Below are 24,982 nucleotides of genomic sequence, written 5' to 3'. Positions count from 1 at the left end.
GCTCAACTTTTATATCACACACCTGGATTGGGTCAACCATGAAAAAAGACACCAAAGGAACAGAAGGTTGTGCCTATATATATCCATAGTTAATTGATTTTGACAAATGATAAGAAAGCAAATTGGAGAAAAGACAATCTTACCAATAAATGGTTCTGTGCAAACGGCATCACATGCAAAGGAACAAAATCAGATGCCTATCACTTACTAGCTCAGTTCCCCAATGGACTGACACCTAGTCATAAGATTTGCAACAATGAAAATGTCAGAAGAAACATAGGATAAGTCCTTAGGACAATGCTGTGCGTACTAATTTTTTTGACACATCACAAGAGTACATGAAATAAAAAAAAAAAAGATAGAATTTTGTTAAACTAAAAATCTTCTGTACAGCAAAGGAAACAAACATTGGGGTGAAGAGTGAAAAAACTATTTGTAAACTATATATCTGAAATGTATTAATATACAGAATTATAAGGAACTAAAAAATCAACAGAAAAATAACCCAAGTAGCCTGATATTAAAAATAGGAATTATATCAAGCAGACATTTTCAAAGGACATTACAAATGGCCAATAAGTACATGGAAAAAAAAGAAAGGGATGAAGGAAGGAAGAAAGAGAAGAGAGGGAAGGAGAGAAAGACAGGCAAGTGGGCTTGACAGTTCCTGTCAACTTGTAACTTCTGACATAAACACCCCCTTTGTCCTTAAGATGCTCACATGTAGGTATTTCCTAAGGTGGAATCTCTCTCTCTCTCTCTCTCTCTCTCTCTCTCTCTCTCTCTCTCTCTCTCTCTCTCTCTCTTGTGTTTCTGAAGAGATTTTGATCCATTTCTTAGTCATCTACTGGAAAGCTAAGCCTGAGAATGCTCCCTGCGTAACAGCCCAACTGCTAAGGATGGGAGGACTCCTAGTAAGTGATCAGTGACACTGTCCCTCACAGACAGGAGGATTAGGGTGCACTGCATTGAAAGCTGTAGCTAGTTAATAAAAAGACCAAACCCCAGGACCCCACCATACCAGTGATCGTCAAAATCAAGTTAGTCACTCTTCACAAATCTCTTTTCTCTCACGTCTTCCCTCCATCACACTCGGGTTCTAAACCTGGGACCTGATACTTAAAATCTAACCCAGTCCACTAGTTTATTCTCCAGTAGAACTTTTCCTTAATCTTATAGTTGCAGTGAAACATTCCTGACTCTGGTCCTCACAGACATGTATCGATTTCTTACTTTCCCTAAGAGTCTCTCCACCTCCTTCCCACTGGCAGAAGAGGGAGAGGAGGTGTCTGTTCCTAGACTCGCAAAGTCCAACCTTACTTTTAAGGACTCAGATCAATTGTATTTATAAATAGTTAACTTTTATTTTCTATGCTTCTTACATAGTCCTTACATTCTGAATAAATGATAAACATTTATATATTTGCCCACTTTTTTGAAAAGCCATATTTTATTACAACTAATAATTTTAAAAGTTCTTGTACCTTTATGAAACTATTTCATCTATTTTATTATAAAAATCCTGCAAATAAAAAAATATCACATACCTAAAGTAATGAGACCTAGTCTATACAACCCAATGAATTTATATACAGTAGGAATCAGCATTCAGAACAGAAACTGTGAAGCTTCACAGTAAATTTTATACTTTCAACTCTGAATATATTTTATGTACTTATCTAACACCAACCCCCCCCAAAAAAAATCAATGACAGAATTAGATCTAGAAAAAACACTTAGCTTTTATCATCATTCCTGTCTATACCAACAATCAGGCCTTATTCTCCCTGGAATTCCTTAAGGTAATAGCTTTGCTACACTTCTGTCATACTCAGCAAAACTGACATTTATTTATTAGCTAGTGGGCTCCAACCCAGAATCTTAGTACACTAGGCAAATGGTCTACTACTGAGCTACATTACCAGCCCCTGCGTAATTTTTTTCAATTGTAGGTATTTAATAAAGTGTTTGGTTGAATAAATGGATAAAAATGTTTGGTTGATAAAGTGTTTAGCATTATATGAAAGTACAAAAATGGTGAGAAAGTTAGGAGTCAGTTTAATTAGAAAATGGCTATTTTATAAAAGTCATCTTGGCTCAGTAAATAAGCGAACACCCAAGGAATGAAATAGTAAAAAGGGCCTGTAAACAGTGAGAGATTCTGGTGAACTGAGTCAGTCCATCTTTCTGTGGGAATCACTTTCCAAGGGCTTGGCTCAGCTGTGCCCCATGGTTTCATCTCATTTGTCATTAAGGCTTTGCATATTATTTATTTTCATTCTATGGAATTTATGCAGAAAGGCAGCAATGGAAGCTCCCTTGTCTGTGATTCTTCCCACAGATAATAGAAAAGAAATTGCAATTAGATTTTGGTAATTGTATATAATTAACTCAAAATGAGCTGTTAATTATAAAAAAATATGTTTTTTAACTTTCTCATTATCTCATTTATTTTACTTCCAAACTCTTAATGCCTCACTTGAGTCAGTTTGATATTTTAAATACACAGAATACTTTTAATACTCAGATAATTTAAATTTCCAAATAAACAAAATTTAGCTTACAATTAAATTTTATCTAGGGAGTTCTCCTATTAACGTCAAAGAGCTTGTGAGGTAGAAAGAAGGCCATTCTCATAATGGTCTGTGATTATGTCTTCTAAGAGCAGCAGGCATTCTAGCCCTAATGATACAGGCTGACCCAGCTCTACATTTCCTGGATAAATGGAGACAAACACCATTTCCATAACCAATTAAGTCAGGGAGAATTTATTGTCATTTCCTTTTTAAATTTCATGTTATATTTAAAAATTTAAGAGCTACTGAGTGAGAGAATTCTTGGCTTTCCAACAACTGTCACATTGTCAAAGTAGTTACTAAAGCTGCTTCTAATTCTTATATGCCAGTATTTTAAAAGTCTATGTTTTCATCATCACAGGCATACTAGGAAGAACTATATAATATTCCCTTACTATCTTCACAATTTAAATTGTAGAGAATACACATCATAATGCCTGGAAACCAAGCTTAAAGCCTGCCCATCTTTTCACTAGTCTTCAAAGCATTCACTATACACACCTGACCAGCAGTCAGGAAAACTTTCACAAATCAAACACAGGAATTTGAATAGGTACAAACTTTCAGAAAAGAATTAGCATGGCTGCACCAGTTACCTGTATGGCTATGACTGCAGAATCTGACAGAAACACCTTAAGGACAAAGGCTGATTTCTGCTCACAGTCTCAGTCCAGCTCCTGGATGCTGGAATGTAAGCAGACACTCATTCACATCACAGGAGAGACTACTGAGATGTGAACATGTGTTGCTCTGATTGGTTGACAAATAAAGCCATTTGGCCTATGGCAAGGCAGGTTAGAGGCAGGCGAGAAATTCAAAGAGAGAGCCAGGAAGAAGGCTGAGTTGTGAGCCACCCAAGGAGCAATATGTAATGGGACACAGGTAAAGCCACAGAACATGTGGCGATACATAGATTAATAGTTATGGGCTAATTTAAGATATAAGAGCTAGCTAGCAAAAGGCTTGAGCCATTGCCATGCAGTTATAATTAATAAAAGTTTCTGAGTGATTATTTTATAAATGGCTGCAGGGTCTGTGGGGCTGGGCAGGACTGGAGACAACTTCCACTACACTACAGGAACCATGACATGTGGGCCCATTCCTAAAGCCTACCGAGACAGTGCAGGGAGAAGCCGGGTTCAAAGCACAAGTCTCGGGGCACATTTCAGATCCCACTGTAACAATTTGTCAATATAATTTACAATAATAAGTTATTCAAAGCATCTTATAAAATTACCCCTGGCTTGCTAACTTTATTTTGGAGGAGTCTATCGTGTAAAAACATACCAGAACACTGAATCTATAGATTGCTTTTGGTAGGATGGTAGTTTTACTATATGAATCCTACTGATCCATGAGCATGAGAGATCTTTCCATCTTCCGATATCTTCTTCAGTTTCTTTCTTCGATGTCTTAAAGTTTTAAATCATTCAAGTCTCTTACTTACTTAGAGCTACCCCAAAGATATTTTCTATAAATTTGAGGTTATTGTGAAAGGTGTTATTTCCCTGATTTCTTCCTCAGTCTGTTTGTCATTTGTATAAAGGAAGGCTGTTGGTTTTTGTGTGCTAATTTTGTATTCAGCTATGTTGTTGAGTGTGTTTACCAGCTGTTCAGTGTGTTCCACTGTTTACTGGTGGAACTTTTAGGGTCACTCGTGTATACTATGTATACCATCATATCATCTGAAAATAAAGATATTTTGATTTCTTCCCTTCCTTTTTCTATAACCAATATCTGATTTGAGTTAAGGCCCAATGCATGAGATGGAACTGGTACCAGATACTGTTAGAGTAGCCAAGAACTTGAGATTGATAGTTCAGAGACCTATGGGAAATATAAATACCACTGTTCTGTTAAAGGAATGCAGCAATATGATGATTGCTAATGACACTCTGTTACACTCATAGATGTGTGCCTTGCTCAGTCAGCATTACAGAAGCTTCCTCTTGCAGCAGATGGGAACAAATATAGAGACTCACAGCCAGACAATTTGCAGAGAATGAGAGATCTTGGAATATTCAACCCTATAAGGGATATTTCCATCAAATCCCTCCCCTTAGGGCTCAGGGAACTCTGTGGAAGAGGAGGCAGAAAGCAAAAGAGCCAGACGGAATTGAGGACATCAAGGAATCATGGCCTTATAGACACATCAGGGCTGGCACACACACAAACTCACAGAGACCGGCAGCATGCACAGGGCCTGCATGGGTCTGTACCAGATGGGGGCCTAGAGCTGAGAGAAGTGGACACACCACCCATCTCTAACCCAGAAGCTATCTCTAACTGATAGTCACTTGCTTATGAAAAATTACTTTTCTCCAAGGGAGTCTCACTGGGAAAACAAACCACTCTTAAGGGTAGGCCCTATGCCTAGCAGTTGATGACCAATACAGACAGCATCTTTGAAGGTTCTTTGTCTCACAATATTAGGTGAGGGTGTTTGTTTGTTTGTTTTGTTTTTTGTTTTTTTCTTTTTACCTTACAGGTTCTTTTTTGGCTTCTTATGGCTTCTAATTTGGGCTTTTATATGATTTCTGAGTGTACAAATGTGTGGTGTGGTTCTCTGCATTTATGTTTATTTCTTCCGCTTCTACTTTGGCTGTTTTTCTTGTTTGGTTGTTTTGTCATATTCTGATTTCTTTGTTTTTATTTATCTTACTTTATTTTATGATTATTCCTTAGATGCCTATTTCTAATGAAACAGAAAAGGTATGGATCTGAATGGGAGGGAGGCGGGGAGGAACTAGGAGGAGTAGAGGGAGGGGAACTGTAATCAAGATATAGTCTAAGAAAAAATCTATTTTCAGTAAAAGAAAAACAAATTACCAGAACACAAGAACATATGTTCCATCATGATTACCTTGTCATTGTGTACAATATTAAAGAACATGAAATAATTTGAATGTTTGGTGATTGAAACTTACTAGCTAGAGTGCCTATATATACCACAGATTGTTATGCACTTATAAATATTGAAGTAGCATTTGTAGTAGTTTTCTATTCACTATTTAAGAAATTACCATGAATTAATTAGATTAAATAAAATGACTTATTACTTTAGTTTTGTGACTCAGAAGTGATGGGGTCTCTCTCACTCAGGTAATGTTCAGGTGTCAACAGGGCATCTCCTTGTTCACTGAGGATGCTGTTTCTTTGCTGGCTGTCAGATAAGGTCTGTTCTTATTCTTCTACTTGAATTCCTTGGCCTTTGTTCTCCTTCCTCCATCTTTAAAGCCCGCAAGGGAAGGTTGAGTCATTTCCATATTTATAATCTCCATCTTCCTTTCCCCCCATGTGTCTGAACCAGCACATAAAGATTTTCCACACTAAGGACTCCAATAATTAGACTGGGCCCATTAGGAGAATTCAAAGTAATCTCCCCATGTCAGGGTTCAATCCTTTAATCATACCTGCAAAGCCTCTTTGCCACATGAAACATCATATTCAGAGGTGCCAATGATCTTGAGCATGAACACCGTTGGGGGAGAGTTACTCTTTATGTTAGTTTATTTATTATTTAGAGAGAGTGTGCATGCCACAATGTGGAGGTCAGAGGACAGCTTTAAGGAATTGGTTCTGTCCTTCCACTGTGCAGATTCCCTGGGATGGAACTCAGGTCACTAGTTTTGGAAGCAAGTACCTTTATGCACAGAGCCATCTCACAAACCCTTATGGGGGAGGAGTATTTGCTTACTACAGCTGTCTATCTAAAAACTTGATAATCATTAAGTACTATGTGAAGTGGGGAGGCCTGATGTGTTCAGATTGATCGGAAGTGTATATATGTGCTGTGTCTATAAGCATTAAGAAAGGTTTAGAAAGCTACATATCAAGGTATCAATAATTGATTCAACCAAAACAGGATAGTGAATAAGATACAGAACAAAAGAAGACTCATATTTTCTAGATATGCCTCTCATTTTATTTTTTACAAGAGAATATCTTACTATTTGTAAGATAAAAAGGTATTAATTTTTAAATTTTAATGAAGGTTAAAATATTTGAAGATTATGATTTGAATATTTGGCAGATTATAAAACATAATGTATTATTAATATGTAAAGCATAATGATTTATCAGATGTAGACTTTATCAGATATTGTACCTAGATGATGAGATTACAGGTGTATTTAATTTTCTTGTTTTGATTTGCTAGTATTTTTGTTTTATGTCACATGTAAGTAAGTAAAGATATGTGTGTGTGTGTGTGTGTGTGTACACACATATATAAAAATAATATTAATAGGAAAAATATTTTAAACTAAAAAGTAATAAAAAGGCTGGGCATGGTGTCACACACCTTTTATCTCACCACTTGAGAGGCATAGGCAGGGAGATATCTGTGTGTTCCAGGCCAGCCTGGTCCACATAGTGAGTTTCAGATCAGCCAAATCTACAGTGAGACCCTGCGTCCCCCTCCAAAAAATTAATAGAAAGTTATTACATAGCAACTAAAAATGGTAATGCCCCTACAAAAAACCATCAGGGAATGAAAATTCTACAAAGAAGAAATACAAAGTACTAATGAATATAGACAAATGTTCATCTTATTTGAATATTGGGAAATTGCTAATTACATATGAGTCTATCTTTCTGTTTATTAAATTTCCAAGTGTTGCTTAATTATTCAAATCAACATGAGAAAGCCAATTTACTCGCCTGATTGAAAACATAACTCTGTCCCTTCTGAAGCTTCTCTGAAAGAAAAGGAAAAGAATGAGACGGATTGAAGCTTATCAAGCTTAGAAATGTGACAATAGGTAAAAGATGTCACCAAGTTCAGAAGTATGAAAAGCAGATATGAGTTAAATTCAATTAACCAACTGGGAAAAAAAAAAAATCAAAGACTGCTATGGGTGGGTAAGAAAAAGGCTGAACCTTTCCAGAGAATTCCTGAAAGTCTTAGGGCAGGCAGGAATGCAGTAAAACAAACAAAAACACAACCCCTGCCACCAAAAGAAAAAAGAAAAAAAAAGACAAAGCACCTGGCTGACAGTGGCCTGAGCCTTAAAACACCAAGCTGCCCTTGTCTCTCTGTCTCCATCTAGTGGTGAAGACTGGAGGTTTGCCTCAAGAAAGGTGGAATAAGTGACTGCTGGCTGGGGAGATGTCTCAATGGGTAACGTGCTGGCTGGATTTGATCTTTAGTATCCATGTAAAAAGCAAAAAGCATAAACAAACAAATAAAAGACAATCCCCAGATAGGTGTCACAAGCTTGAAATTCCAGCACTGGGGAAGTGGAAATAGGTGAGGTTCACTGGCCAGCCCATTGTCAAGTTCCAAGCCAGAGAAATGATGTTTCCAAAAACAAGATAAATAGGAGGTGGATCTGGAAGGAGTTAGGGAGAGAAGAGGAGGGTAAATATGATCAAAATGCATTGCATGACATTATTAAAGAGTTAATAAAATACTATATTAACAAGGTAGATGACGCCCAAGGAATGATGAGCCCAAGGTTGTCCTCTCATCTCTGTACTCAAGCGCGCGCACACACGAACACATGCACATGCATACATATAAGAATGACTGGACTTGTGGGATATTAGGTGAAAGAATATATAAGGGCCTCATCTTCCCCCACAGAGCACCTCACACTGCCAGCAGGTCTAGCTCAGATCTTAAATATTCTGAGGGATTTCTAGTTGCTGGCGGTACCTTTAGATGAGCTGTAAAACACAACACTGGGGACCACTCTTGAATGGGATATTGGACTATTGGTCCCTTTTCTTTCTCTGCTTCCTGGCTACCATGAGGTAAACAACTTTGTTCTTCCAAGTGTTCTCTACCACGATAGTCTGTCTCACCACAGACCCAGAAACTATAGGCCTACTCACCACAGACTGAAATCTCTGAAATAAAAATGACCCTTTCATCCTTTTGAGTTTTTTGGTTTTTAATAGATTTTGTCAGAGTGAGGAAAACCCGACCGAGAGCAGCCTAGCTCATAAAATGCTCCCATCCAGCTTCTCCAGCTAGTTACATAATTTATCCTTAGGAGAACAGAGAACCACAGGGAACCCAGGAGGGGACACACTTATTGACGCATATCAAAAGCTTTTAATAGCTGTTTACTACTTCTGCTTAGAAATAATAGTGGCTTACTAGACATGTGTGGACAAAACAAACTTGAACTTGTTGAAAACAGAATAATGTACTAGGAACAGAAGCAGCTTCAAAACCTCTATAAATATCTTCAGAGTTACGAGAAATATGACACACATAAAACAAGAATGGGTGAATATCTTTTAAAGGCACATTTGAAGAATAGTGGTTCTTTGACATTAAAATTTACGGCAACAATAAAATCCAACAGAAGCACTGATAGATAAAATTCAGAAAGTTTCTTAGGAACTAGAGGGAAAGATAAAGCTGACTAGTAGAAATAGGAGAGGAGGAAAAAAGGCAATGAAATGGAATTCTAAGAAATCCAGCACCTGAATTTTAACTCAAGTTCCAGGAAGAGGCCACACAAAAATAGACCCAATAGGCTGCAAAAGGTACATTCTATGGACTGAAGAAAGTTTCCCAACTATAGGAGGTGTTTAGAAGGCTAACAAATCTACAGCAGCACTAATGTTTAGGATAATTCATGGGAAGACAAGGTTCAAATAGTTTTCATAGAGTATGAATTACAAAAAGATCAGTAATGAAAGTACATCAATTTTAAAACGGTAGTAAATGTAGAACAGGCTAATAAAGAAATATTGGGGCATACAGTAGCTACATAATAGTACACAATAAATATTTGCTGACTAAACTAACACAGTTTACAAAGTATTAAATGATAGCAGAAAAGGGTGAGTAAATAAAATTCTGTGTAAGTATAATCTTTATGACTCAATCTAGAGCACAATAATTATGAATAAAAATAAAAATGGCTTAAAGATCGTTTCTGAGAGGTAGAATTGTGAATGATTTTTATTCTTTTCAATTTTTTTCAAAATTATAGAATGAGAATTATTTATACAGTTTTAAGTGATCAAAAAATAGTAATAAGAACCAGACATGTAGCTCATACTCATGACCTCTGTGTCTTGGTGGAAGAGGTAGGAGGAACAGAAGTTTAAGGCCAATCTAGGTTATATAATGAGCTCAAGGTTAGCCTGAGCCAGTTGAGACCTTGCCTCAACAATACTACCATTATCAACAGTTTTTTTTAATTTAATGATGAACATAAAGCTATAAACAATTGTCAAATACATTCTAAAAATGTATATTCTTAGTATTTTGCCTTCCCCCACCCTCAGGTTTACCTTAGTCCAGAGTCACTACCATTCACATGGAGATTGAGTTCTTGGGGTTTAGTAAATTCGTTATCAGCAACCAGTTCTTGAGACTTAAATACAGCTTGAGTCCTTAACCTGTAAAAATACATTTAAGAATTTCTAATCCCAAGGTACTAACAGGCTCAACACACACACACACACACACACACACACACACACACACACACACACACACTTCCTAAATAAACATTAAGTAAGCCCATCAAATTTTCTTTATGGATACATGCGGGAAGATGGAGCTGGTTAGAACATAATGGAAAAAATCAGGATTGTAAATGTTTTTGGAGCACTTTATGTCTGTTCCAAAAGGTGAAAGCTTCCAGCTATTCACTGCTGAGTGCTTTGCTCATTGTGTTAGTTACTTTTGCAGTTGCTGTGTTAAAGCGTTACACACAAAAAAAAAGCCTGAGGGAGAAAGGGTTTGTTTGGCTCACAGTTTGATGGTCACGATGGGGAGGACCTGAAAGTAAGACCTTGAAGCAGCTGGTCACATGCACTTGTGGTCAGGAAGCAGAAGATGAATACCAGACTTCAGCTAGCCTTCCTCCTTTTATGTAATCTAGGACTTGAGCTCAGAGAACCATCTACCCACATTTAGAGTTTGGTCTTCCTACTTCAATCAACCTAATCAGGATAATCCCTCACAGGCATGCCTGGAGGCTTGTTTTGTGTGATTCTACACCCTGTCATGTCAACAACCAACATTAGCCATCCCAATTTTCATTGCTGTTACAAATACCTGAGTAAATAAATTAATGGAGGAAGGATTTAGTGGACTCATGGTTTCTGAGGTTCCAGCTTATTGTAGGTTGGTTCTATTTCTGTGGGCCTGAGGTGAGGCAGAAGAGCAGAGCAGAGGAAAGCTGCTCACCTCATGTCAGCCTGGAAGCAAAGAGTGACAGGAAATATTCATCAACAGCACACACTGGTGAGCTATTCCTCCAAGCAGGCCTGCCTTGTAGATTTTACCACTTCATAATAATGCCACAAATTATAAATTATCGATAGCTTTAATGGAAAAGATTAACTCATTGATGAGTTAATGGATTATTCCATTGGCTCAATTTCTTGATTAGACAAGTGCCCTCATGAGCCAATCATATCCCTTAAGCTCTATCTCTGAACATTGCACCTGTGACTGAGACTCCAACATATGGGCCTTTTGAGGAAACACTTTAAATAGAAGCCATTCAAGTCACCCTGGTCTAAATAAAAACTCTTGTAACTCTTAAGTATTACTGACTCTGTACCCAACTATTCATGTTGACACTTCAAAGAGCTGGGATATCAGTGACAACATATATTTTTTTAGGCCACAGACAAAAATAGAACTAGGTTATCTGGTTAATTTCTTTTGTCAACTTGACCTAGCTACAGTCATTTGAGAAAAGGGAAACTCCATTGGGAATGTCCCCAACCAGACTGGCCTATGGGCACTTTCTTGATTAATGATTGATGTGAAAGGGTCCAACTCACTATGGGTAGTTCCCCTCAGTGTTGTTGGTCCTGGGTTAAAAGAAAGCCAAGTAAAACATGGGAGAGAGTGAGTAAGCAGAATTCCTCTACTGTTTCTGCTTCCTACCTGGCTTAATTCCTGCCCTAACTTCCCTCGGTGATGAACTATTTAACTGGAAATCTAAGATGAAATAAACCCTTTCCTCCCCAACTTGCTTTTGTTCACGGTGTTTTATCACAACAATAGAAAACCTAAGACAGAAGGCATGTTATCTACAGAGATTAAGACCATCCTTGTATGTACTGAGAATGGAAGGGTGTTGAAAACAGCAGTACAAAAACCTACTATCTAGAGTTCAGGAATCAATCACTGACAACAAATATGTGATGCCTATCGTCCATTCCTTCAGATTTTTAGAAAATGTTTGGTTATATGTATATTCTTTAACTATGAAATAAAAGCCGGGTGGTGGTGGTGTACACCTTTAATACCAGCATGCAGAAGGCAGAAACAGGTGAATCTCTGAGAGTTTGAGGTCAGGCTGGTCTACAAAGAGAGTTCCAGGACGGCCAGGACTATTACACAGAGAAAACTTATCTCGAAAAACCAAATCAACCAGCCAAACAAACAAATAAACAAAAAAGGCAAACAAACAAAAACTATAAAATAAAACTATTATGTGTTTTGTAAAAGCACCATGAACATAGTATTTGTCACCATTAAAAGACATTCTTTTAATTCTAAATACACATGGTGATATACAAAGAGATGGAATTTGCAGTATTATTATTGGGTAGTGACATGCAAGTCATTAGTAAATGAAGGTATAAAATGCTAAAATCAGGCAGTTCTGAGAAAGGAGTTAGAAAAACGGTAGCAGCCGCAGTCAGAATAGCTTGTGCAGCAAGAGGGGGAATGATGATGTTGATGGCAACAGCAGCAACCATTCCTTACATATGCCACCCTCACATATATTACATATGTTATCCTTACATATGTCACCCTCACATATATTACATATGTTATCCTTACATATGTCACCCTCACATATATACATATGTTATCCTTACATATGTCATCCTCACATATATACATATGTTATCCTTACATATGTCATCCTCACATATATACATATGTTATCCTTACATATGTCATCCTCACATATATTACATATGTTATCCTTACATATGTCATCCTCACATATATTACATATGTTATCCTTACATATGTCACCCTCACATATATACATATGTTATCCTTACATATGTCACCCTCACATATATACATATGTTATCCTTACATATGTCATCCTCACATATATACATATGTTATCCTTACATATGTCATCCTCACATATATTACATATGTTATCCTTACATATGTCATCCTCACATATATACATATGTTATCCTTACATATGTCATCCTCACATATATTACATATGTTATCCTTACATATGTCATCCTCACATATATTACATATGTTATCCTTACATATGTCATCCTCACATATATTACATATGTTATCCTTACATATGTCATCCTCACATATATTACATATGTTATCCTTACATATGTCATCCTCACATATATTACATATGTTATCCTTACATATGTCATCCTCACATATATTACATATGTTATCCTTACATATGTCATCCTCACATATATTACATATGTTATCCTTACATATGTCATCCTCACATATATACATATGTTATCCTTACATATGTCATCCTACATATTACATATGTTATCCTTACATATGTCATCCTCACATATATTACATATGTTATCCTTACATATGTCATCCTCACATATATTACATATGTTATCCTTACATATGTCATCCTCACATATATTACATATGTTATCCTTACATATGTCATCCTCACATATATTACATATGTTATCCTTACATATGTCATCCTCACATATATTACATATGTTATCCTTACATATGTCATCCTCACATATATTACATATGTTATCCTTACATATGTCACCCTCACATATATTACATATGTTATCCTTACATATGTCACCCTCACATATATTACATATGTTATCCTTACATATGTCACCCTCACATATATTACATATGTTATCCTTACATATGCCATCCTCACATATATTACATATGTTATCCTTACATATGCCATCCTCACATATATTACATATGTTATCCTTACATATGTCATCCTCACATATATTACATATGTTATCCTTACATATGTCATCCTCACATATATTACATATGTTATCCTTACATATGTCATCCTCACATATATTACATATGTTATCCTTACATATGTCATCCTCACATATATTACATATGTTATCCTTACATATGTCATCCTCACATATATTACATATGTTATCCTTACATATGTTATCCTCACATATATTACATATGTTATCCTTACATATGTTATCCTTACATATATTACATGGTTCTCATTATTGTACTGACCCTCACAGACACCCCAGGAAGTAATCACTTTATTATATGTATTTACAGAGGAAAAAGGGGCAGGCTTAGGCACAAAACTTATCCAAGGTGATACATTTTTTAAGTGGTGAAGGTGGTATATTTTTCATAGCTAGGTATATAGTATGTGTACTATAAATGCCAGAGACAAAGACAAATATTTATAAATAGCTTTGACATTACTCATTACAAATGCACTACTTTACTCTTATTCCCAAAAGAATGTACAGTGGTTCTTGGCACTGCAATCAATTGTGTTCTGGATAAATCTTCTTTGACCAATTTAGAAAGAACTCACAAAGCAAGACTTTCTGAAAGCACTGACTATGTAATCTCAAGGTGGCAGAATCAATTGTAAATCAGAATTAGTAAGTGTTAATGTCTTCTCAAATTCATTTCAATGGGAAAGTCTCATCCCCAAACTCTGAACTACTTGAACTACTTTAATTCTATGCTACTCATTTGGTATTCAATTATAGATTGTCTTCCCAATACATTTCCTGAATATCCTAAGTACCATAAACAATGCTGTGTGCATAGCCAGTATTAATTTATTGCTGTAATTGAACTGAGTTATCTGACCCTTAAATTACAAATTCAGTGAAGATATACACTAGTCCATATTATATATAAGTTAGTGTGTAAGACTGTGCATAACACACTGAAAGAGATCAGGTTTTACTCATCTAGATATTCTCCCCACATAGTTTTGGGCAGAAATAATACTTTTCTAAAACAATGAAAATTGAACTGAGTTATAGACTATATCATACAAAATATACTATGATGCTCTTTTGTATATATCCCAAAACTTAAAGAGCCCAGTGAGAAAGAAACCAGACCTAAAATTAAGTAAGGTGTAGCTAACTGGAAAAGGAAAGCAAACATATTTAAACCAGAGGAGAAGGTATGTATGGCTTGAGAAAGAACTATGAATAGTATATGGAAAGGGTTTCAACCAGATACATTTTCAGAAAAAAACATTTCTTAGGAAAACTGGGGCAAAGGGTACAGAGATAACTGCAAAGTATAGAAAGCTTTGCAAACTAGGGTGATCAGCAGTATCTAATCTAGAAATATTTTTATCAGTTTTTAAAATTCAGAAGTGGCAAAATAAAGGCACTGAATTAGGAGGGTTCATTCACCACAGATATTTTGGGTTCATGACACTACTGGGCAGACTTTCAGATAACTCTTAAGTGACAAAATTGCCAGACTCTAAAATGTAGGCCAGAGAGTAGGCGGACTTTTGGCCTATAAATGTGAATTGTGATACTGATTAAACAGACAAATCAAGGCCCTGACTTCTGGCCTGTCCCAGCTAACCAAGGTAGATCAGATGATTTCCATAGTAGAAAAGCAGGAAGAGAGAACCTTCTCTAGTTAAAAATGTCTTCAGCCAGGTGTGGTCAAAGCTGTAACCTCAGCACTTGGGAGGAGACAGGAGAAAACACAGGTTTGGGCTAGATTGGGCAACAGGCAGAATCTGTCTCAAAAAGCTTCCATCCCATTATCTGAAGTGACTTTATCTGGGCACCTCACTTGAAGCTTCTGCTCAAGAACTTCTTGACTTGGGAGAATTTTATTTTATAGTCAGAGCTACAAACAACAAATGAAATGGCAGGCTGGGATGGCCAAGACTCACAGAACTGCAAAGCCATTTAAGAGATGCTGAAGGCAGCAGAGGCCAGCAAGATGGGGTCTGAAGATGGACAGTACTGTGCCTGGGCATTGTTTCGTAGTTTGTATGTATTTACAAGTCCTGATCAACAAGATTGAAAGCACTTGAGTAGAAAACACTGAGGATTTTCTAACACTACGGATGGTAACTACCTAAGGTAATAGTCATCCCTGCAATAGAACTGATTAAATCACATGATAATCTGAGGAGAGTAATTCTGAATACGGAAAATAAACAGTCCGCTAAAAAAGAAAATTAGGATAGAGAGAATGGATCCATGAGGGAGCTCAAACTATTTTTGTAGAGTTTTCCAGAAGACAGAAATCTTTAGAGTTTAAGAAACAAAAGATGTGGCCGGGCATGGTGGTATGCGCCTTTAATCCCAGCACTGGGGAGGCAGAGGCAGGCAGATCTCTGTGAGTTCAAGGTCAGCCTGGTCAACAAAATTAGTTGCAGGATAGCACCTTTAATCCCAGACACTAAGAACACTTCTGAATAGCCTTGAAAGAAATCGAAAGACAGAAAATCTCTAAAAAGAAACAGAAGACATAAATAAAAACAAGGCAGAAACTGCACTTTGGAAACATGCTCATCTGAGATAAGTAAAAAAAAAAAAAAATCAGCAAAAAATGGAAAGAAAATAAACCTCATGGGATTATTGTTAATTATGACTAAGAGGCCGAAAAGGAGAGTCAGACACTTGACTAGAGCCGAAGAGAAACAACACAGGGCAAAGAAAAGCAGCAGCAGCTCCCAGGATCAGATCTCAGGGACCATAACAAAAGATTTACATTTATATACATGAAGTTTAAGGGAGGAACATGGGTGGGGCTCAAAAAAAAAAAAAGATACAAAAAAAAAAAAAAGAAAAAGGTTCAAGAACTCCTAAATATTCCGAATCTTCGTAATGACAAAACAGTTTGTGTTCTTCATCAGCAAACTAGACAATCAATAAAACAGCAGCAGCAGCAGCAGCAGATAATCACACACACTGTACTGATGTTAATTCACTAGTTTAATTATGTAACATGTAGCCATTGGTGAAGGTCATCTGGAATATCTCTGTAACATTTTTAAAAGTACTCATGAACCTATAATTATTTCAAAATAAAGTTTAAAAGTAAGTATGAATATGTATAGTTTAAAAATATATACACATACAAGATTTTCCTCAAAAACTCTATTTCTTAGGTCTTTTTTCTAAGCTAGTATTATAAAGAGATGAGTGTATCTAATAAGAATCTATAGAGGATGATGACCAAGAAGGCAACAAGCAAGGAGACAAGGCATTTCCCTTGGAAAATTTGCAAATCATTGTTCTTTAAAGAATATAAATGCTACATTTTAGGATTTTAAATATACTTACATCTGACTTATTTCTTCAATTAAACAGTAAATTTTATGCATATGAGTGCAAAATGCATACTGAAGAGTATAAAACATCAAAACAGCAATCCAGCGTTTGAAACCCAGTTCTAAGGAGATGATTATTAAGGGAAGAACAATGAGGGTGAGGATCCACAAGGCCCTGGGATTGACCCCAGCACCCAGTAAAAATAAATAAAAAGGAAAGTACAGAGCAAATATGAACAGCACACACACACATGTACTTGTATAAAAATGTTCTTATGTAACACACTACCACATGCTATGAAATCTACACAAAGAAAAATTTAAAAAGATTACTTTTTAATAGAAAAAGAAGAAAGCATAAATGTGAGTATATTTATTAGAACTAGTTATAAGGCAGGCTACGTTCAGGATTAGTAAGGATTAAATTTAAATGAGTCTCATGATTTGTTTTATTTTATAGGATGGCAGAAAGACATGAATATAGGATGATGACAACTAATTACACTTCTTTGCAATCTGATTCTACACTCAGAAATAATAGGACTTAACTTAATCTCTAACTCTCCATAGTGACATCAAATAGCAAAACATATGGCATTTGAAGTATGATAAAAGTAACCACTGGAACTTGGGAGATAGTTCTGTGGGTAAGGAACTTCCTGTGCAAGCAAGAGGACTTGAGTTCAAATTCCCAGACAGGCATGATTACATATACTTGTAACCCTAGCATTGGGGGTGGTTAGATAGGTGGATCCCAGAAGCTCAATGGACATCCAGCCTAGTTGAGATGGTGAGCTACTAATTTAGTAGACTCTGTCTTAATGAAGTACAGTAGAGAATGACAGATGAAGACACTTGAAGTCCTCCTCTGGCCTCCACATGTGTGCTTATAGGCACAAGCATCCATGTACATACTTAAATGTCTATCTTCTGTATAAGGTAGGAATTTACTTGTAGTCATAATTGGTATGCACTCCAACAAACCAAGATGCTGAAGACCCTCTCTGAACAGTGTTTGTGTACCCCAATAAAGCTTACCTGGAGATTAGAGGACAGAGCCAGCCACAAAATTAAATATAGAGGTCAAGCAGTGGTGGCACATACCTTTAATCCTATCATTTGGGAGGCAGAGATCTGTCTGGAGCTCTGTGAGTTCAAGGCCACACTGGGCTACAAGAGAGAAACATAACCAAGTAGTGGTGACACACACCTTTAATTCCAGGAAGTAATATGGCAAGACACAGAAAGGTATATAAGGTGTGAGGAAACAGCCTCTCTTGAGGCTGAGGATTTCGTAGAGGTAAGTTAGTGGCTGGCTGGTCTGCCTCTCTGATCTTTCAGCTTTCACCCCAATATCTGGCTCTGCTTTTTTTTTTACTATAAGATTTTAAGATTTGTATTATAAGATTTGTGTTACAGAACTGAGGTTTGTAAAAACCATCATTTGAAATTGTATTCTCCAACCCACAGGCAGTGCTGAAAGAAGAGATAGGACTCACCAGTCATAATCTAGTCGGGACTGGTGCAGCTGCTGCTGTTTGAGGAGAAGTTTTGTCTCTTGCTGGGCCAGAAGATGCTGAAGGCGTTCCTTTTCAATTTCTAGTTCCATCTTCTGAAGCATCAACTGCTGCCTCCGATCTTCTGAGAGCTGCTTTTTGACATCAGTCTCACTGGGTTGCACTGTCACTCGACCAGGCATGAGAGATGGCCAGGAAAGCCCACAATGACTGCATGACTCTGGACGTGTCTTACAATACTGAGGGGCCATGTTCACAGGGTGGTAGTTCTCATGAACATAATCTTCACCTTCAGAGCATTTATGACCACAGTACTGATTCAATGTTGTAGGTGGAAGGTGTGGATATTCCTTTATCTTTACCTCTTCTGAAGGTAGGACTCTCTCTATTGGGGCTGCATCTATTGATTTCCTCCCTGGAGATTCATAAGTACCTGTTCTGGTTTCTGATGGCACCCTCTCTAAATGCTCTTTGGAAGGATGAAGTGTTACTGGTTTCAAAGAATTATTCCTCAATGCCATAAGGGATTCTGAAACTGAGTCCTGGTTTGCTGACTTAGGCCTTGCCTTGGTCTGACAGTAGGTTTGTGGTTTGGCTACACTCAGGTAGGAACCATCCAGGTCCATCACTGAAGATTGGTGAGTACTTTTCCTGTTGGCTATCTAAGAAGAAACATAGAAAAAACAACTTGTGGGTTATGTTTTTCAGAAATCAATGATATATGTTCACTAAAACACAACTCTTATTTCCTTTTCTTAAATATTACAGTATCCACATTGCTAATGTTTCACAAAGCCACATCCATTTTCAAACAACCTTTATTTCAGCCAATCTATAGGAGGATAAAAAAAAAAAACAAACCCAGCATTATGCTGCTTACGAAAATCTTCGGTGATTTTAGGAGTTGCAAGTACTTAAGGTTACATAAAATCAACTTTAAGATGTAAACACATTAAATATTAATATCTAAAATTGTCTATATTTGAATATTGAGCCAAGAAATCCATGCAGTCACCTTAAATTCTTTGATTGGCTATTATACAGAACAAGATTTGATGTAAAACATTTCATATTATTCTAAATAGCTACTGCTAGATGAGTTTTTATAAATATCTTTAGAGAACACAGATACAACCAACTACTTTCAACATATATTTCAAATAAAAACAATTATTTAAACATAAAATATTTAATTTCAGCTACAAACATAAGTGATTTTTCAATTAAACTATTTAAGTGGTTATAGTCTAATAGAACTATGCAGAAAGGAAGCAGTGGTAAATTTGAGCTGCCAGATGAGGAGTAAGCTTTCCCAACATTTTAAACCTGTAAACCTGTTCAATGTGGAGAGCGAAACTTCATCTTTATCAATTATTCTCAAATTGAGAATTACCTGAAGGGCATGTTAAGCATGAAAGGTTAGTTTCAGCCACAAAGTTGCCAACTCTGCTCGGGATGGTCAGCTCATCTGAATCTCTAAGAGGGTTTCAGGTGATGATGATCTGGGACCAGGCTTTGAAAATTGCTGGTCTAGACTACAGAATCTAACTGTCTATCTCAGCCTTAGAAAACTGAGTGGGCACTAGTTTGGCTCTGAAAATCTCTGATTTACTAAAAGTAAGCAGGTTTTCCTCTCAGTGCCTTTCAGAAATATGGTTTATCTAAAATTTAGGCTGCTCAAGTTGAAATATTTTAGTTTCATGCAAATGATGAGTGTACTACAGATAAGCAGTTTGTTCATGAAGTTGGATACTTGGGATTAACAAAACATTAACAAAGTTAATGCAGAAGAACCTTAAATGAAATTGATAGGGAAAAGTATAACTCTGAAAATGAGTTCAACAAAGTTTAGATTCTTCCAAGGACAGATAATCTTCTACAGCCAAAACCGTCCCATCAATTTAGAAACTAGGCATCACATATGAGAGCCACCAAGTGCCAATTACTTAACTACAAAGATGGGTTCTTCAAAGTGGTATCATTCCTAGTAGTGTAGATTCCTTTGGGAAGCCAGAGGATAACCTTTAGCACAAAGGCTGAAAGGCAAAAATCATGTACCTCTGGAGAAACCACATTCCCCAGCACAGACTTCACTCAAAGATAAGCCAAGAGAACACTAAGCAGACGTAAATGAGAAAGATGTTTGAAATAGTCTTTATAGCTTCCATTCACATCTTCCTCTTCCCTCTGGCTTTCATTTAAAGTCCATTTACATAAACTCTCTTACTTTGTTGTCATTTCCTATCTGTAGTCAAGGAAGTCCAGAAAGCCATTAATAGTACTGAATAATACTATTAACCAAAAAACTTAAATCTCCCCCATCTTGTCTAGATCAGCAGGTTTCTGGTCAATCCTAGTCCTGAGTTATTCCATTTTGTCTAGAGCACCTGCTTTGTCCCCAGTTACCCAATGCTGGGTACAAATACTGAGACAGAATGACTTGGTGTCTTGTTCATAAATAATCACTATCTGTCTAGCATCATAAATCATAGACTGATGAGTGACTTATTCAAGTTTATTTAAAAAAAACACCATCTTTCAGCTTATTGGACACCACAAACCAATGAACGAAGCAGCCACAAATCTGAACACAGAAACCACCTTAGCCCGCACCATAGCACGCTAACTGGGCATTTGTCATGGGCCACTGCTTAGGAGATTGCCAGATGACATTACTTCCAACTGTGCCTTGACTTGGCTTAGTCTGATCCTTACTGTCACTGACATCACCAACTTCAAAACTGTCCAGTTCCCTCAAACTAGTATCTTTGAGATCTCTTCTCAATTCAGCACCTGCCTACCTGATTTGAACCAACATTGCATCTACTATGGTTAGCTCCTATACACACATTTCTAACTTTCTGTCACCTATACATAATTGATTGAAGCGCAACTTATCATTCAAGTGCCAGATATTATCAGAATGGAATCCAATATTGCCATGATTATGATCCAAAGGAATGTATAAGTACTTAGTTAAGGTGAATCTATTAACATTCAATATATTCTGACCCTGTAGAAGGGCACAAAGGTGTTCATATATGCTAATGACATAGCTTGGTAATAACACACCCACTGAAGTAATTTTTCACTTTTCATGGATAATTATTTGCACACTGAGGTAAGCTTATTTGCTCAAGGTAGTTGAGAGAAATATCCCTTTCACAGTAAACTAATAAATTACAATTTCTATATTCATTTCCTATTGCCACTATAGTGAATTACTACAAACTCTGCAGTGTATGACAACATAAATGTCTTCTCCAAAGATTGTGGAGGTCAGAAATTAGAAATCTATCTCACTGGGCTCAAGTCCAGGTTTGGGCAGAGCTTGTTCTTTTGGGAAGCCCCGAGGAGAGAATCTATCCACCACCACCACCCACACACACCTTTTAAAGCTTTTTAAAGTGACCACATATATCCCTTGGTTTTGGGTCTCTCCTCCACCTTCAAAGTGCATCACTCCAGCTTCTGCTTCCAATATCATAGAGTCCTGTGCTTCAATTTCTTTCTTACTCACTTTGGACTATAGGGGACACCTATCCAGGTAATCCAGAGTGATTTCCGCATCTCCTAATCCTCAGCTTAATCACATATGCAAAGTCCTTTTGTTCATAAAGTCTATTTAAGTTCATAAAATTGATATTCATGGGTTGCAGAATTTAGGGTATAGGGGTGTGTGTGTGTGTGTGTGTGTGTGTGTGTGTGTGTGTGTGTGTGTGTTGAGCCTACACATCTTTTTAAATGAACTAATTCATAAACAGTTTAGATAGTTATTGAGACAGAATGAATGAGTTTTGAGATATCTGGCAGCAAAATAAAACATCTCCCCAATTTACAAGAGCCGAAAAATGATGGATATTCAACAACTTTTGATAGAAGGTGCTATGTATGTATCAGTATATGGAACATTTGGGCTTATACATACTACATTCTCAATAAGCATGTTTTGACTGTATCATGTAATTGAAAAATTCAAATGGAGTTTTGAGCTAGTAATGAAAGAAAATTAGAATCTTAGCACTTGATGGGAACAACAGAAGATCATAAAGCCATCTGGGTTCCGTAGCAGGTTCCAGACAAACCTGGCCTACATAGAAAGATTCTGTCTCAAAAAAAAAAAAAAAAAAAAAAGAGATCTAAGATTAGGCTACATCATGTGTTGCCAAGAGAAAGCTAGAAAAGAAATAGAAATCAAACTTCCTAAAAGGTTCTAAATATAAAATTCAGCTGCTTTATTAGTGAGTTGAAGATATCTAATGCCTTTGGGATCCATGCAAATAACAATAGACCCAAAATGAAACAGATGTGTTTTTCTTTCTAGAGTTGCTCCATGCCCTTGGATGTGGCATTAACAAACACAAATTCACTTAACAAAGACTCAAACTAACAAAAAATTCTGAATTGTTTCTGTAGCATATGGGTGTTTAAAAACCTGCATTGCATTTTTATTTAGGGCCTGTATGTGCATGCATGCGTATGCACAAGCACACAGCTACCATGATATTCACAGAGAGGTCAGAGGACAACTTGTGGGAGTTGGTTCTTTTCTTCAACCACATGGGTCCTTAGGACCAAACCAAGATTGTCAGGTTTGGTAGCCAGCACCTTTACCCATGGATCATCTCTCTAGCCTGCATATTGGTTTATTATGAAACTTTCAGATAAGTAACACTAACTTAGAAAAATTTTTTAAAATAGAGCCAAAATTTTTAATAAAATGAACAGCTTAAGGATATGGCTTAATGAAATTTCACATTTGTTACATGGATGTAACTATCTGTCTGGTCAAGTTACAGAACACTTCTATCACCCAGAAGTTCCTTTGTATGCTTTCTGGTCAACACCATTGCTCTATGTCATCAGTTATACATTTATTGATTTACATCTACAATAAATCAACATTGTTTTTTTAATCACTACACAGTATATTGTTGTATGGCTAAGGCACAATTTATTTTTCTCTTATGAATGGGGGCACCCATTTAGAGTTCTTATAAAGCTGCTATTGTTCTTATGTAAGTGTTTTTAAAATATTTATTATTTTTGGAAATTAATATAATTACATCATTTTTTCCCATTCCATCCCCTTTCTTCTCTTCACACACAAACTGGCCTCGTTCATTAATGTTATCTGTATGTACATGATTTCAGGGATGACTACTTGGTGTTGAATAACCAATTTGGGGGCTCTTCCCTGAGGAAGACTATTGTTCCCCTTCTCAGCATCTCTGAGTTTTTACCTAGGGGTTGGGGCCCCAGTGCAATTTCTCCCTTCCATGTTAGTACTTCTACTGGTGTCATCTTTGTTCAAATCTTGTCTAGACAGCCAAGCTGGTGAGATGTCACTGGTATAGCCCTCTGACATTTCTAAGAAATCTTCCTGTTCTCTGGCTCTTACAATTTTTTTTCTGGCCCCTCGTCCACTATGATCCCTGAATCTTGGATACAGGAGTTGTGTTGTAGCTGTATCAGTAGTGGCCTGGCACCACACAACCACTTCTTTTCTGTATTTTGATTAGTAGTGGTTTTCCTTGCTGGTCTCTGTCTGCAAATTTTTCTTTATAGCTGAACAGTATTCCACAGTGTATATGTACCACATTTTCATTATCTGTCAGTTGAAAGACACCGAGGTTATTTCCATTTCCTAGCTATAGTGAGTAGAGTGGTAATGAACATGACACAGTATCTGTGACGTAGGATCTTAAGCCCTTTGGGTATATGCAAAGAAGTAGAACAGTCGGGTCACATGGTGGATTTGCTTTTAGCTTTTGAAGGGTTCTCCACCCATTTCCAGAGTGGCTGCCCCAGTTTGCAAACCTGCCAGCAATGAATGGCCGTTAATGTTTCCTCACATCCAGCACCTGTCCTCAGTTGTTTGGTTGATCTTTGACGTCCTGATTGGAGTAAAAGGAAATCTCTCTCTTTTTTTTTTTTTTTTAGTTACTTCTTTGCCATTCTTATTTCTTCCTAAGAATGCAATCTGTTCAAGTTCATGGCACATATTTTGAATGGGTCACGTTGGTTTTTGTGTTTTGTTTCTTAATCTTTGATTTTTGAGTTCCTTATATATTCTGGATATTAATTTTCTGTCAGATATATCACTGGCAAAGATTCTCTCCCATCCTATGGACTCCCTCTTCAAGTGGTATTTCAGTTGTGCAGAACTTTTCAGTTTTATGAGGTCTTACTTCTCAATTATTGGCAAACAGGGTCTAACAGAAAGTCCTGTAAGATACTACCTATGTCTTCTCCTATCAGTTTCAGTGTCTGTGGTTTCACATTTAGGTCAATCCATTTGAGGTAGTTTGGTGCAAGGGGCTAGATACCAATCTAGTTTCACTCTTCTGCATATGGACATCCAGTTTCCCCAGCACCATGTGTTGAAAATGTCAAATATTAGATGGCTGTGGTGATTCACACTCATGTTTAGAATCTTCAATTCTGTTTCACTGGTCTACATCTGTCACTCTGTACAAGTATTATATTATTTTTAATACTATGGCTCTGTAATATATTTTGAGAATAGGAATGATAATCCCTCCAACATCCCCCCTCAGGATTATTTTGGCTATCCAGGGTATTTTTTGATTCCATATGAATTTGGGGATTTTATTCT

The 24,982-nt window shown here is 36.8% G+C and overlaps 1 protein-coding gene across 5 annotated transcripts in view; it reads right to left on the bottom strand.

Moving 5' to 3' along the window:
- Kiaa1328 (KIAA1328 ortholog) overlaps positions 1–24,982 on the bottom strand; it is a 286,471-nt gene that overhangs the window by 86,750 nt on the left and 174,739 nt on the right. For 4 of the 5 annotated variants that reach the window (XM_036204391.1, XM_036204392.1, XM_036204396.1 and 1 more), the window contains 2 exons: positions 18,346–19,025; positions 9,834–9,941 (listed from right to left, as the gene is read on the bottom strand). In XM_036204391.1, the coding sequence (XP_036060284.1) occupies positions 9,834–9,941; positions 18,346–19,025 (788 nt within the window). The remainder of the gene's footprint in view (positions 1–9,833; positions 9,942–18,345; positions 19,026–24,982) is intronic. The other variant, XM_036204393.1, reaches the window with a different exon arrangement.

Source organism: Onychomys torridus, chromosome 13 (assembly GCF_903995425.1).
Source record: "Onychomys torridus chromosome 13, mOncTor1.1, whole genome shotgun sequence".
Lineage (NCBI taxonomy): Eukaryota > Metazoa > Chordata > Mammalia > Rodentia > Cricetidae > Onychomys > Onychomys torridus.
The sequence above is the reverse complement of the archived record's forward strand: the minus strand, read 5'-3'. Positions and strand labels throughout refer to the sequence as shown.